The following is a 13,787-nucleotide window of genomic DNA, read 5'->3' as shown; positions in this document are numbered from 1 at the left end:
TATTATTATTATCATTGGTTTTTCAAGGCAGGGGTTCTCTATGTAACACTGGACATCCACAAACTCGGAAATTCACCTGCCTCTTCCTCGTGATTGTTGGGATTAAAGGCATAAGCCACTGCCTGATCCAAATTATTTTATTAATGAGACTAAAAGTCTGAAAAAGAAAACCCAGGGACTAGATTGGACCCTGAAAACTCTCTGAGGGCAGAGTTCTGACCATAGAAACAATTTGAGGTTCTAGAGGACTGTCAAATTAGATAGCTGTTGGCTACCCCTAAGATATAAGTGCCACTATTGTAGCCTTGGGGATATCTTGCCATGCTGCTCATTGTCATGGTTCATAGCTTTACAGCTGGGTAGGACCACTTTTCTCCCTTAGAAGCTTGCATAACTTCTTCAGAACCAACCTTCAAAGGGAAGGAACCCTCAAAGGGGAGGCTTACAGGCCAGTTTAAGTTCAAGTCCTGTAAGGAAATTCACTTTATTCTATCAAAAAGTTGTCAGGAGTAAAACACACACACAACTGGAGCTTAAATATTATTTAAAATTAATATTACATATTATTGTAAATTAGTATAATCTTGGTCCATCCTTTAAAGAATTTAAACCTAAAACTAATGACACAAAAGCTATCTATTCAGACTGTCATCTTTTTTTTTTTTTTTTGCTTACTTAGGCATTATTTTTATTTTTATTTTTATTTTATATTAATTACAGTTTATTCACTTTGTATCCCAGCTATAGCCCCCTCTCTCATTCCTTCCCTATCCCATCCTCCCTCCCTCATCTCCTCCCATGTCCCTCCCCAAGTCCATTGATAGGAGAGGTCCTCCTCCCCTTCTATCAACTGAGGAATAGATACAGAAATTGTGGTACATTTATACTATGGAATACTACTCAGCAATTGAAAAAAAACAAAAAACAAACAAACAAAAAAAAAAAAAAACAAGGAAATCATGAAATTTGCAAGCAAATGGTGGGATCTAGAAAAGATCATCCTGAGTGAGGCATCCCAGGAGCAGAAAGATACACATATACTCACTTATAAGTGGGTATTAAACATATAATATAGGATAAACATACTAAAATCTGTACACCTAACAAAGCTAAGCAAGAAGGAGGACCCAGGGTAAGATGATCAACCCTCACTCAGAAAGGCAAATGGTATGGACATCAGAAGAGGGAGAAAACAGGTAAAAACAGGTAACAGGAGAGGAGCCTACCACAGAGGGTCTTTGAAAGACTCTACCCAGCAGTGTATCAAAACAGACTGTCATCTAAGAGAAACCTAAACCAAAATCAAAAATCAAAAACTTCTTTAAGTTTTCTTTAGGCTTTTGATTACCTAAAAAGAAAACAAAGGCCATTTTTTACACAACGCTTCTTATTAACAATTACACTTTAGAATTATTATTCAGAAAGTGCTTTTAAAAGATTTCTTTTCTAATTGTGTGTGTGGTGGGGAGGTATGTACAGGTGATCACAAAAAAAGTTGGATCCCCTAGATCTGGAGTTACAGCCAGCATTAGTGCTGGGAGCCTTTGCAAGAATGGTATGTATTCTTACTAACTGAGCCATCTCTCCAGTACCATTAATTAAGACTTTCTGAATTAACATTTTTTCCCATTTAGATACGTGTTTCAGAGGTCTAGTGTAACACAAACCTTCCAGCCATTCTTTATATGAACTCAGACATTATTAATGGGGTTTTGTTTTGTTCAGAATCATGTTATATGGTCATGGCTGTCCTCAAACGCTGGAGTTCAAGCCATGTGCACTTTCAGATTCCTGATATGTAAAGAGAGTCCAGAGAGAAAGAGGGAAGAAGGCGAGATAGCATTCAGAGCAGACCCATAAGGTTTGCTGAGAGTGTGGAATCTTCTGTCCCTGTACACAAGCTCAAACACAGGAAGTGAGGTGATGGCAAGATGGCAAGTTTGGGGAATTTGAAGGGTGGCCTAGCTACAAACCTCTGATGTGGTTTGGGTGTGACTACAACACTGCAGGAGAAAACTTGGGCTTCCATCAAGATAGCACAGTGGGACTATCTCCCCAAGTCCCTGGAACTAGGCAGATAGCCAGCCAAAGAGAGAAGGTGCCTGTTACAAACTGCTTCCCCATGGAAGGCCACAGGAACACCCACCCCAAAAAAACATCAGTAAAACTGCTAGAGCCAGTGAAGATAAAGACCAGACTTCCTCCGAAGTGGGGAGACATGTGGATGGACACATACATACACACACACACACACACACACACACACACGTGTGTGTTCAGGCAGGTGTGCGAAGTGTTTGGGAGAAGTAATTTTCTGTATTTAAAACATAAAATCTTAAGCATTTCTAAGGGCTGCGAGTACAGGTCAGTGGCAAAGTATTCCCAAGTGCTACACAAAGCCCTGGGCTTACTCCCAGCAAAAGGGAGACTGGGCACTAAGGTGCTGCTCCGTGAAAGGCCACTGTCTGGCACACCCGAAGCCCCTGGGTGCCCTCCTAGCAAAAACATATTTAGAAACAGTGGTCCACCTTCCCAACCCCTTATTTCAGTCCTGGATCCCTCCAGCAACCCCCCTTGGCTGTTTCAGATGGAGATGGGACGCTGGGCAAAGTTTTTGGTTCAGCTCTAACAGTCATTGGTTTAGGTCTGTCTGCACGGGGTGGGAGAAGGGAACATTTTTATTGTTAGTTTTTATTTTAACAGCTAATCATTATGAAGACACCCAGTCTCTTAAGAACTAGGAAGGGATCAGTTCTCCTAACTCCACCCAAGTAAAGCCGCATTTCCCAAAACCCTACCAAGCTTATAAGCCTCTTAGTAGAGAGCACCATAATTTTTCTGACTGCACTGTTTTGGAGCCATTTCTTCAGAACCTCCCCCCACACACACACCCCGCCTCACCACGCAGTACAGAGGTCATTTTCTGTGGATGCTCCATCACCCGAGAGCCTGATGGCCTTGAGCAAAAAGGGACTCCGAAAAGCACCCACCTGGCGTCTCCACTCGGCGGTAATGGTACGGGTTAATGCAGACCTCCTTCTGCTTGGAGCCGAATGGGAATTCACAGCACTCCAGGGGCTTCAGCTCATGGTGAGATTGCAGGTCTGGCCAGCGCCACACGCGGCAGTAGATGACGTGGGGCAGCCCCTTCCGGTGGGACACCTGTAGGCGTCCATCCAGGGACCGGGGGATGGTGACACACTTGCTAGGCTGGCCAGGGCAGCTCAGCGCCCTCTCCAGCTCATCCATGGCTCCCTTCTTCTTCTTTAACTTCTTCACCAAAGAGTCCACGGCCTTCTCCGCCCACTTCTCCTCTTCATCCCCCTGCTTCCAGCCCAGCAGCCTCTTCACTGCCGGGCTGGTGAAGGAGAAGAGGGAGCTAATGGGGGTGCTGGGGTGCATAAGAGGCAGACCTCGCGCTCCTGCAATGGGACAGAGGGCGAGGCCTTTCACGGCTTGCAGGGCCCTGGGCCGGTCAGCGGCAAGTACCTGTCCACCGATGTCATAGGAATAAGCTTGCCTTTCCTCCTGGAAGCGGTGGAGACTGATACAGATTGGGAGATGGGTTGACTTCCTCCAAAGCCCTTGGATGGTCGGGCTGGCTGACCCTGAAAGACAGGACCAGGCTTCATGAGCCATCTGGGTCATTTTCAGACTAGCTGAGGAAGGACAGGAGGGACAAATTCCCTCCCAGTGCTTTAACTTGAAAACTCCGAGTCACTGTTGACCCTGCTCTCTTCTCCTTCCCCACCTCCCAGTCAGATCTCAGTCACTGCTTTCCAAATCTTTAATTGTAGCTGCTCTCTTCCGCTCCATTTCCCCCAGCACTGAACACAGCCTGCTCCAATGTGGCTTCTCTCCCTGACACTCTCTCCCACAGCAATCTCTTTCCTCCCAAACACAATTTCATGAAGTTGTTTTCCTGAGTAAGAAAGGTGAGGCTCCCTCGGTTACCAAATGAAAGCTCTGCCTGGGTTTCCAGAGTTCCCCAACCCTTCTCCCAGCCATAATTTGCTCTTTCTTTATTTCCTGGTTGCACAAATAATCCACCATCAGTGAGTGTTGAAAATGTATGCAAGTAAAATGGGAGACACTGAGACCTTCAAGAGTCCAGCGCTCAGACATCACTGGGTCATGTTTCAGAACAGGAGTTCTCACCGTGTGTTTCTGGGAACCACTGAGGTCCCTGAGAGCCGCTTCCAGGCTGTGAGGTCCTCTTTTCTGAATACATGCAGCCTCTTCGAACTTAATTATTCTTTACACACATCAGCCAAAACAACAGACTGTGTAATATTGTACAGCGAAGAGGACATGAGAGCACAGGGGCCATCCCATTACACCAGCGCTGAGGAGATTTGCAAAGATATGCAGTGCCCAGTTCACTGAATTTTTTAAGATGGTTTTTAATTTTAAAATGCTTGTCTTGAGGCTGCAGAGATGGCTCAGCCCTTAAGAGCCCTGCTGCTCTTGCAGAAGACATGGGTTTGATTCCCAGCAGCTCCAAGCACCAGTTCCTGGGGATCTGTTGCCCTCTCCCGGCCTTCTTGGACGCTACACACATGTGGCATACAGGCATACACACAGGCAAAACACCCATACACACACAAATAAAAATGAAAAAAAATAAGGATTGTCTTCATAAAAGATGTATTATTTTAATAAATCAATAACTTTGAAATTATATTTGTTTGTTTGGTGTGTGCATGTGTGCGTGTGTGTGTGTGTGTGTGTGTGTGTGTGTGTGTGTGTGTGTGTACCAGGGCATGCCTGCAGAGGTCAGAGAACAATTGTTGAGTCACATCTGTCCTTCCACCTTGTGGGATCAGGGTTGAACTCAGATCTTCAGACTTCGTGGCAAATGTCTTTTCCCACTGAACCACCTTGCTGGCCTGTGAATCAATAACTTAGTAAAAAAAAATTGTTCTAATTACCAAAATGGAAGAAAATTGACAGATGTAACCCACACGGAAGCTAATCAGTTTCTTAATCATTTTTAAGTGGAGCAGCATGGGCCGAAATGAACTGCTTTTCTACCAGTCACAGCCTCATACAAGTAATCGTGAACACGAAATGACACCATTGTTATATTTGCTCTTCTGCCCCCAAATCGACTGGCCTCTCCCTGGTGCCCTCAGCTGAAGAATACACTCCTCCTGTGCTACTCAACAGACACATTTAAATTTCCTGAGCTACAACTGCGTCTGCTCTTCTTAGAAATAGTGGTGGACTAGACACTTTCTCCTTCCAGATTTTAGAAACCCGAGACGTCATTCACATGCAATGAGGCTACTGGTCGCACCGAAATGGACTCTTTTGAGTCTCTTAGAATCAGCATAGAAAAAAAAAAAAAAACCCTCCTACAATTGCTTGTTTAAGATGCTTTGAGTATCATTTTCTCCTTTGCTGCCCTGAGAGAAAGGTATCAGTTTCCCGAGTCCATATGTATATATATGCATGTGTGTGTGTGTGTGTGTGTTTAGTTTGCAGTGTATGCTGGGCTAATATGCTGCTACTGAGTCACACTCTAGACCTTGAACTTCTTTGGAACAAAGGTTCTCTTTGATTCCCCTGGCTCCTGTGGCCAGGATCAGCATCTCCAAAGAGCACTTAGGTGGCCTGGCTAGGCAAGCAGAATGACATCCCATGCATGGAACGCAATGCTTACACACTCCATTCCTCATGAGGACCTTATTAGGGTGGTCCGGGGCGAACCGTGCTGAAGAGGCCGGTGAAGGGCTCCAGAGCTGTTCTTTTTCACTCGGCAGTGTGACTTACTCTTGTTTTCTTTTGAAAGGTTGATTTTGGGTTTTAACAGTTGTGAATTTATAAAGTACAGTTAGGTCACCATCTACCAAGTTGTGTTTACTCAATCCAGACAGGCTGCCTTGCAGCAATGGTGGAAGCTTTCGGGGGGGAGAAAGAGCACGACAGAGTAGATCGTGAGCCCAAGGAGCTCTTAGGGTTCTGCTGACTTTTCTATGGGGTTTGTTATTTGTAGGTTGTGGCATAAATCTTTACCCTTAGTTCAGTGGTAAAGAAAGCCTTTCATAAAAAATGTTCAGCAGAATTCAACTAAATACACTTAAAACAAAATAAAACAACAACAAAACCCAACCCTCTACTCCAAAGAACAAATAACAGTTCCCTTCAATGGGGTTGGTTTGGCTTTTGGTTTTTAACTGTGGGCTCCTATCTAATGAAACCAACTTATTGGAACAAAGTAACTTGCATGAAACAAAAATAAATAAACAAAAGAAAAATAGGCTATATTGTAAAGTACCTAACACAGAAAAAGTAAGTTTTATAGTGTGAATAAGAAGATGATTAAACCTCCCCCTGAGGAGGTTTAATCTTACCAGGCCACAGAAGATGACAAGGCAGCCACTCCTGATGAGATCTGATAGATTAGGATCAGAAGGAAGGAGAGGAGGACCTCCCTTATCAGTAGACTTGGGGAGGGGCATGCGTGAAGAAGGGAAGGGAAGGTGGGATTAGGAGGGAGGAGGGAGGGGTTTATGGGGGAATACAAAGTGAATAAAGTGTAATTAATAGAAGTTTTTTTAAAAGGTGATTAAAAACCTTTCATTCTTAGGTATGAGTCTGGGAGATGGATGTACCAATAATCTAATCTTCTTATTTTTTTAATTATGCTTTACAATCAAAAAGCTCCTAAACCATGTTTCCCCAAGCTGTCTGACATTTACCTGGACTGACTCTCAGGGACTATCATCCTTCACTGATGAACTGAGGGTCAGAAAAGCCTTAATCTTCAAATCTGACCTCACTGTGAATTTTTAATAATCACAGAGGCCACGAAGTATCCCCAAACAAGATTTTAAGGCTTCAATCCAGCTTTTAATACAATACACAGAGACCCTTACACTGAAAAAAAAAAATCCTGAAGTATGAAATATAGAATCTCACAGTAATAAACCCCAAATTCACGGCTGTGACCTCTATATAGAGAAAGAGGGAAAATAGAAATTACATGAAAGTTAATTTACTCAGGCTGACTGAAGGGTGTGCAGATGTTCAAACATTATCCTCTCTGCGTGTCCGTATGCCTGATGTCTTGCTACTGGGAAACGCGTTAAAACTTAACCAAGCTCAGAATCTCATGAACGCTAAGGTTCTACTGTAATAGTTTGTGGTTTGTGTTTGTCCGGGAGGAGCAGCGTGGGGCCTCCTTAAGTGACCCCATTCTCTTTCCTAGGGCATTTCAGACAGGGGAAGGGAAACTGAGGGACCGTTGTTCTTCGGGAGCTGGCAGCCACAGGAGCAGCCACAGTGTAGTCCCCTCTGCCTGTGTTAGCTTAACAGTGCCAGCCCGACTCCCTGAAGCTGCTGAGGAAGCTAAATGTCCACTGCCCATGGCCTCCAGCCCACCTGACCTCCTGATGACCAGCCTGCCACTCAACTAAACAGAACAGTCCCCCGGGGTCCTTTACACAAACTCACAATAAGTGAGTGGAATGGCAAAGCTACAGTATTACTTGTAGTTTATCTTTACAGAGTGCAAAGAACACAGCAAACAAATGAAACACCTTTCAGGGTTGTTGCAGGAATCTTTCTGGAACCACTAATAAGGATGGAAGAGAGATGTCAATGCTGGACCACAGCTGAGACAGCTCCCAAGTCCCCTGTCTCACCATGTACTTCTGGCTGGTCTGGAACTTGCTCTGTACAGCAGGCTGGCATCGAACGTAAGACATCTACCTGTCTCTGCTTCCAGGGTGCTGGGATTAACAGTGAGCAGCATCACGTCTGGCCAATTACCGACTTTTATTTTCACTAACTCGGCTTCCTTGGATGAGTCTATCTTTTAATTCTGAAGAGACAAGTTTTCAGAATCCTCAGATGGGTCTGTCACACTGCTGTTCCAGATCCTCTCTAAGTACCAGGTAAAGCGGAACCGTTGAGAAGCCTTTCCTCAAGGACACAGTGTCACTCCAGGGCATCACTTGTTTCATCTCACAAGAAGCTTAAACATGCCAGTTTGGATTCTCTACCCACGGCCAGTGCTGAGAACGTGTCGATAAACTCCCTCAGAACAGTTCCCTGACCACCCTTAGAACTTTAAGCACATTTGCTGAAAGAACTGTTCTGACCGCTTTCTCAGTGCATCTGACACAACGCTAGCTAATACAGCAATAAAAAGTGCTTTTCGGCTGGGTGTGGTGGTGCATGCGGGTAGACAGATGAGAACAAGGTGGGTGTAAGAAAGTCATGAGATGCCACCTATGGGGCACTGTCCTGGGAAATTCTTCATCACCCATGATTCTCTGCTATTGGACAGGGCTGAAGACCCGCACCCGAGGCCGGGCCTGAGCGAGACTGAAACAGAAGATGAAGGACAAAGGATCCTGGTTGAAGTAAGGAACTACAAAAGCCCTCTGATGGCTCAGTCCCCACAAGCTGTGATTCTAAGGAGATGTAGGGCACAACAGGACAGGCTCAAAAGAAGTAACAGACCAGAGACAGTGAAGTTATTTGTCAACCCCCCCCCCCCATTTAGTCACTCATTTGTCTCAACATGCTTTCTATTCTGAAAGTCTACTGTGAGGCAGCAGACATGCCCCTTGGCCTTCTGGAGCTTGAACATTTGCTTGACTATTGAACAATACTGTCAAACCAAGAAGTACTGTGAAGAAAAGGTGCAAGGGACCTGCTGATGACCATGCTCATGGCAAAGAAACCAAAAGGATGAGCACTGAAGACTGCCAAGAATGTGGCTCAGGGTGTGAGGACTTGGTCCATTTTGTAGATGAAGGAAAGTCTGAAAAGTGGGCAAGGGAGTTACCAGGGACACCCCAGGCTAGGGCTTGAAGGCAACTTGTGAAAAATAGGCTTACTCTAAGTGTGAAGAAATGCTGAACGTGTTTAAAAAGCAATGGAGAGATGTGTCCTGACTTAAGTTTGAGTGGTCCCAATGGAGGCTGATATGAAGATGGACAGGATGTGACAGAAACAGAGAGTGAGCAGCAGAGCTGCAGCAAAAGGTTGCTGTGTGGGGTGGGGGTGGGGGGCTCGGCAGGGCAGCAGCAGCTGGCAGACAGGACCCACGCAGTTGTGCCCTGTTTTTCTTCATGAAGGAGCTTGGATAGGCCACCCTACAGACGTGGAGGAATGACAATAAGAAGGAGTGATTCATAGCACTAGGTGCGGTTTTATGCATTCCCAACCTTGTCTACAGTAGATGGAGGCAGGAGATTCAGGCATTCAAGGTCATCTTTGGATTCATAGCCATCTTTGGGTTCTTAGCTATATGAGCCCCAGTTTAAAATAAATAAATAAATGGATGATTCATTTCGCAAAAAAAGAAGAGAGGGAGAAAGGGAACAGAGAAGAGGAGAAAATAGGAACTGATGTAGGTAATGTGTACTGTCTGGTTTTATGTCAACATAACACAAACTAGAGTCATCAGAGAGGCCTTGTTTATCAGAAAGGAGGAAATGCCTCCATAAGATGCAGCTGATAGGCATTTTTTAAAAGTAGTGACCAATGTGGGAAGGCCCAGCCCATTGCACGTTGTGCCATCCTTGGCCTGGTGTTCCTGGATTCTACAAGAAAGCAGGCTAAGAGAGCCAATGGGTAGCAAGACAGTAAGCAGCACTCCTCCATGGCCTCAGCCTCAGCTCCTGCTTCCAGCTTCCTGCTCTGTGTGAGTTCCTGCCCTCACTGATGTTGATGATAAACTGTTCCATGGAACGGTGAGTGAAATAAACCCTTTTCTCCCCATGTTGCTTCTGGTCGTGGTGTTTCATCTTCACAGCAATAGTAACCCCAATTAAGATAACAGGGAGTTGCTGGGGAGGATAGGAAGATTGGTGGCAAGGCTGAGGAGGCTGGGAAGGCTAAGAAGGCTGGTAGGGAAGGCAGCTAGGGAGGCTGGGGATGCCTAGGGATATAAAGAAGCACCTTATTCAAACAGGTACTCAACACATATGAGCCTCGAAAACATCCTGCAGTCGACTATCAAAATAGAAACCAGTCACTTTTCCTCCTTAAGCAGGCAGGGCCCTCATGTGGGAAGAAAAAAAAATAACTCTTGAAATTTTTTTGGCGATGAGCCGGCCACTAAGCATCTGTACATTAAGCATCCTAAAGAAGTCAAGAAGGGCAACAGGGAAACCTGTCAATAGAGCTGGTGATGCTCTCAGCCTTGGGGAGGGAAGGAGGCTGGGGAGAAAAGCTTTACACCCTGCATTTTCTATTAGCTGGGAAATCTCTCCTAACTCAGAAGAACTGAAGTAGAGGCTGAGTTGTGCAGAAAGGTGGGGAGTGCCCTGGCCTTGGTTTCTCAAAGCACCAATTGAGTTCCAGAAGAAAATCCACCCTTGGACCTCTTCCTGAATAGGCTTTTTATTAATCAACGATAATTCTTGGCCCTTCTCTTCCCTCCCCTGCACTTCCTGAAGTGGTGGCATCCAATTAGTCACTCTGAGGCACCACAGATCTCAATCCAGCTCTGGTTAAGACTACAGAGAAGGGGAGGGCATAGCTCAGTAGAAAAGGTAGAACAGTGAGCTAGCTTGGCCATGGCCCTAGGTTTGATCACCAGCATGGGTTTAAGAGGACTGGGGGGTGGAGAGAAAGTTGTTGGTAAAGTGATCAGCTTCCAAGCATGTTGACTACCTCAGACCAGCCCCCACCAGCCGTATAAAATCTAGAAGGGTGGCATGGATCTGAGGTTCCAATGCTGGGGGAACAGAGACAAGAGGATCCCTGAGGCCCACGGCCCAGTCTGTGATGTCCAGATTAACTGAGAAACCCTGTCTCAAAAAACAAAAGAAAAACAAAAAACAGCTGAGGAAGATACCTGTTGTCCCCCTGCAGCTTCCACATACCTACATGTCGGCATGCACACTCCCCAGCACAGATACACAAGCACACGTGAGCATGTAGACACACACACACACCAAAAAGAAAACCTATAAAGATAGATTTCTCAGAATCTTTTTTTAAAAACGCTACCTTTTCAAAAAATGTGGCTGCGTGCTTAGTTCCTTCCGAAGACCTGTGGAGTCCAAAATGGGTAGTGGCCATCTTATACATAGAGACAGCTCATTGCATACATCACCTGTAACTCCAGTTCCACGATATGTGATCCCCTCTTTTGGCCTTCACAGGCACTAGTTACTCACAGGGGCACTTATATACACACCTATATACTTATATACTTTATATATATATATTTTATATACTTATACATATAATTTTTTAAATGTGGACATTAAATTAGACCTCTGATCTCCACATGGAACACACACCACACAGACAGACAGACAATGAGAATAATTTTTTGGTGAAATAGCCCAAACTCAATAGAAGAATTGCATAACACCTTTAACTCATAGCAAAACCTAGCCAGGACCTCTTAACTTAGACCTGACTCAAAAAAGTGCTTCTTGATTTATATTAGAGTATGTTGATGGAAATTTCACATGCACTTGAATTTATATCTTCACATCCACGCAATGCAGGCCTTTGTCTCCCTAGCATATCCAGAACTCTTAACATGTTTAGAAAACATTCCACATTCTCAAGGGTGGCTAGCGTTCAAGCCAAGTATTTCTACATGAATGATCGATGAATTGCAAATCTGAGGTCCTTGGAAACCTATTTTTACTGCAGTGTTTATAAACTTGTGAATAACTATTGCCCTAAAAAAAAATCTGGACCTTAGCAACCCCCAAAAGAATAAACTAGATTTTACGCAACAGAAGGTGTCTTGACTCCAAGCAAATCTAACCCATGAAAATCCGGGCTTACCACAAATATAAACATGGAGAATGTTATTTATCTTATGAAGTGAATTATAATGCATGTAAAAGTATAATCTCATCTCCCAAAACCTGTTTCACATTCAGCTTTTTTGAGAGATAAATAGCCTTCTCTTCAGCAAACGCTTACTGAGGCCTTTCCTTATTGTCATTTGAGTTAACTGCTAAAGACATATCTAATTTTTTTGGTTGTTACTAATGCAGGCCTGTCAGCAGAATTAAGAGATCTCATTTTACTTCCAAAACATACTTCTAACCTTAAAAGTACACTATGCCCATCTCATCAGCTTAGGAATCATTGTTGGGCCTTGAAGGACCATTGTCAGCAAATTGCAGAACAAATCAAATTAGTGTTGAAGACACTTTATATTATAAACTCTTTCCCCATCAAAACACCTGGAGTCTTAAAACTTTGAGAATTTTACAGCTGCACAGCTCTTGTGTAAACAGGCAGTATTATTTCGCTGCTGAAGTCAATAAGCCCCTTGTAAAACAAACCAACAAACAAACATTGTCAGCACAGCTTTCAGAAACAAGACAAACTGTATTGTTCTAAATATCAGACAGTACCACGTAGAATATCTTAGGTCAAATGTGAAAACGTATTTCTCACTCTTCTTCAATAGACATACTGAGGCTGGTTTTATAGGCAACTCCACTTTCTCCTCACTGTACATCGGTCCATCTCAGCTTGGATTCTGTTTCTCAACTTTGTGTTTCTCAGTGCATGTTTAGGAACAAACGAGCTCCACTTTAATGCACATGTGCACATTTATGTTTTTTTCCTCCCCACACTCCACTTTGCTTCTCTGTGGTTCAGCCCAAACATGGTCAATGGTCCCACAGTACAAAGGAGAGAGACTTAAAAAAAAAAAAAATTAAGCATTCCCTATTTTTTTATTCAGAATTTCTTTTCTTTTTTTCTTTTCTTTTTTTTTTTTTTTTTTTTTTTTTTGTCAAAACAGAAGTTATGTTTACATGTTAAAATTTACTTCACTTCTTTCCCACTTTGGTCCTCAGAAGAACGTAAGTACCCCAAAGAATGAACATCTGTTTTGTCTGGTACTGGTGCCTTCAGAAGCATCTTAACTGGGCCTGGAGAGGGGCCTCAGCAGTTCAGAGCACTGGCCACTCTTGCAGAGGACCCACTTTTATTTCCCAGCACCCACAGATCAGTTCACAACCATCTGCAATGCCAGTTCCAGGGGATCCGCTGCCCTCTTCTGGCCTCTGTGAGCACTGCATGCATATGTTACATATACATGCATGTAGTCACACACTCATACACATAAAATTTTTTAAAAGCAAAAAAAAAAAAAAAAAAACAAAAACAAAACCCTATTATCTCTTAAAATCTATGAAAACTGTCTCCAAAGCCTTTTGAGGTAACCCCCAGCACTTCATTCATTCTTTGATTTAGTCACAATGACCCTTCAGTGACCCCACTAAGTGCTAGGGACCACGTCTTCACCTCCTAAGCAGGGAATTCTGAAGCCATCAACTTGCTTCAAATACTGAGTCTTACAAACATAATACAAGACACTGGAGTCCACTTCTGGCCTTGTTAAATGTTTGCTGGGGGAGGAGGGGCGTGTTGTTTGGCTTAACCTTTATTTTTTATTTGAAATTCAGACAGCAGTGAAGAGAGCCTGAGATGTCTAATCTGGAGTCTCAACTTGAACGAACTGGAAAGTACTTGGGAGATCAACAAAGCATGTGTCTTGGCATGTCTGCGAGGGTGTTTTCAGACAGAATTGGCAAAGCCCGGGACACTCACCCTGAGTGGTTGGCACCACTCCACGTTGGGGCACAGATGGAGAACAAGAAGAAAAAAGAGGAGCTCTCTAGCTGAGGCACCGTCTTTCTCTTGTATTCTGAAAGCCATGATGTGAGCAGCTGTGACGCGTCATGCCCTCTCTGCGTCAATGGACTGGAACCACAGACATCACCAGCCCAGCAGCCATTCCTTCTTTACAGCTATGTCAGCTGTCACATCACAGTGAG

The 13,787-nt window shown here is 44.1% G+C and overlaps 1 protein-coding gene across 1 annotated transcript in view; it reads right to left on the bottom strand.

Moving 5' to 3' along the window:
• The window catches only part of Smad9 (SMAD family member 9), a 46,398-nt gene that overhangs the window by 18,586 nt on the left and 14,025 nt on the right, over positions 1 to 13,787 (bottom strand). Inside the window, exon 2 of the mRNA XM_055596885.1 lies at positions 2,991 to 3,608. Within this exon, the coding sequence (XP_055452860.1) occupies positions 2,991 to 3,402 (412 nt within the window). The 5' untranslated portion in view covers positions 3,403 to 3,608. The remainder of the gene's footprint in view (positions 1 to 2,990; positions 3,609 to 13,787) is intronic.

This window comes from Psammomys obesus, unplaced genomic scaffold (genome assembly GCF_907164565.1).
Source record: "Psammomys obesus unplaced genomic scaffold, mPsaObe1.curated_primary_1811, whole genome shotgun sequence".
Classification (NCBI taxonomy): Eukaryota; Metazoa; Chordata; class Mammalia; order Rodentia; family Muridae; genus Psammomys; species Psammomys obesus.
The sequence above is the reverse complement of the archived record's forward strand: the minus strand, read 5'-3'. Positions and strand labels throughout refer to the sequence as shown.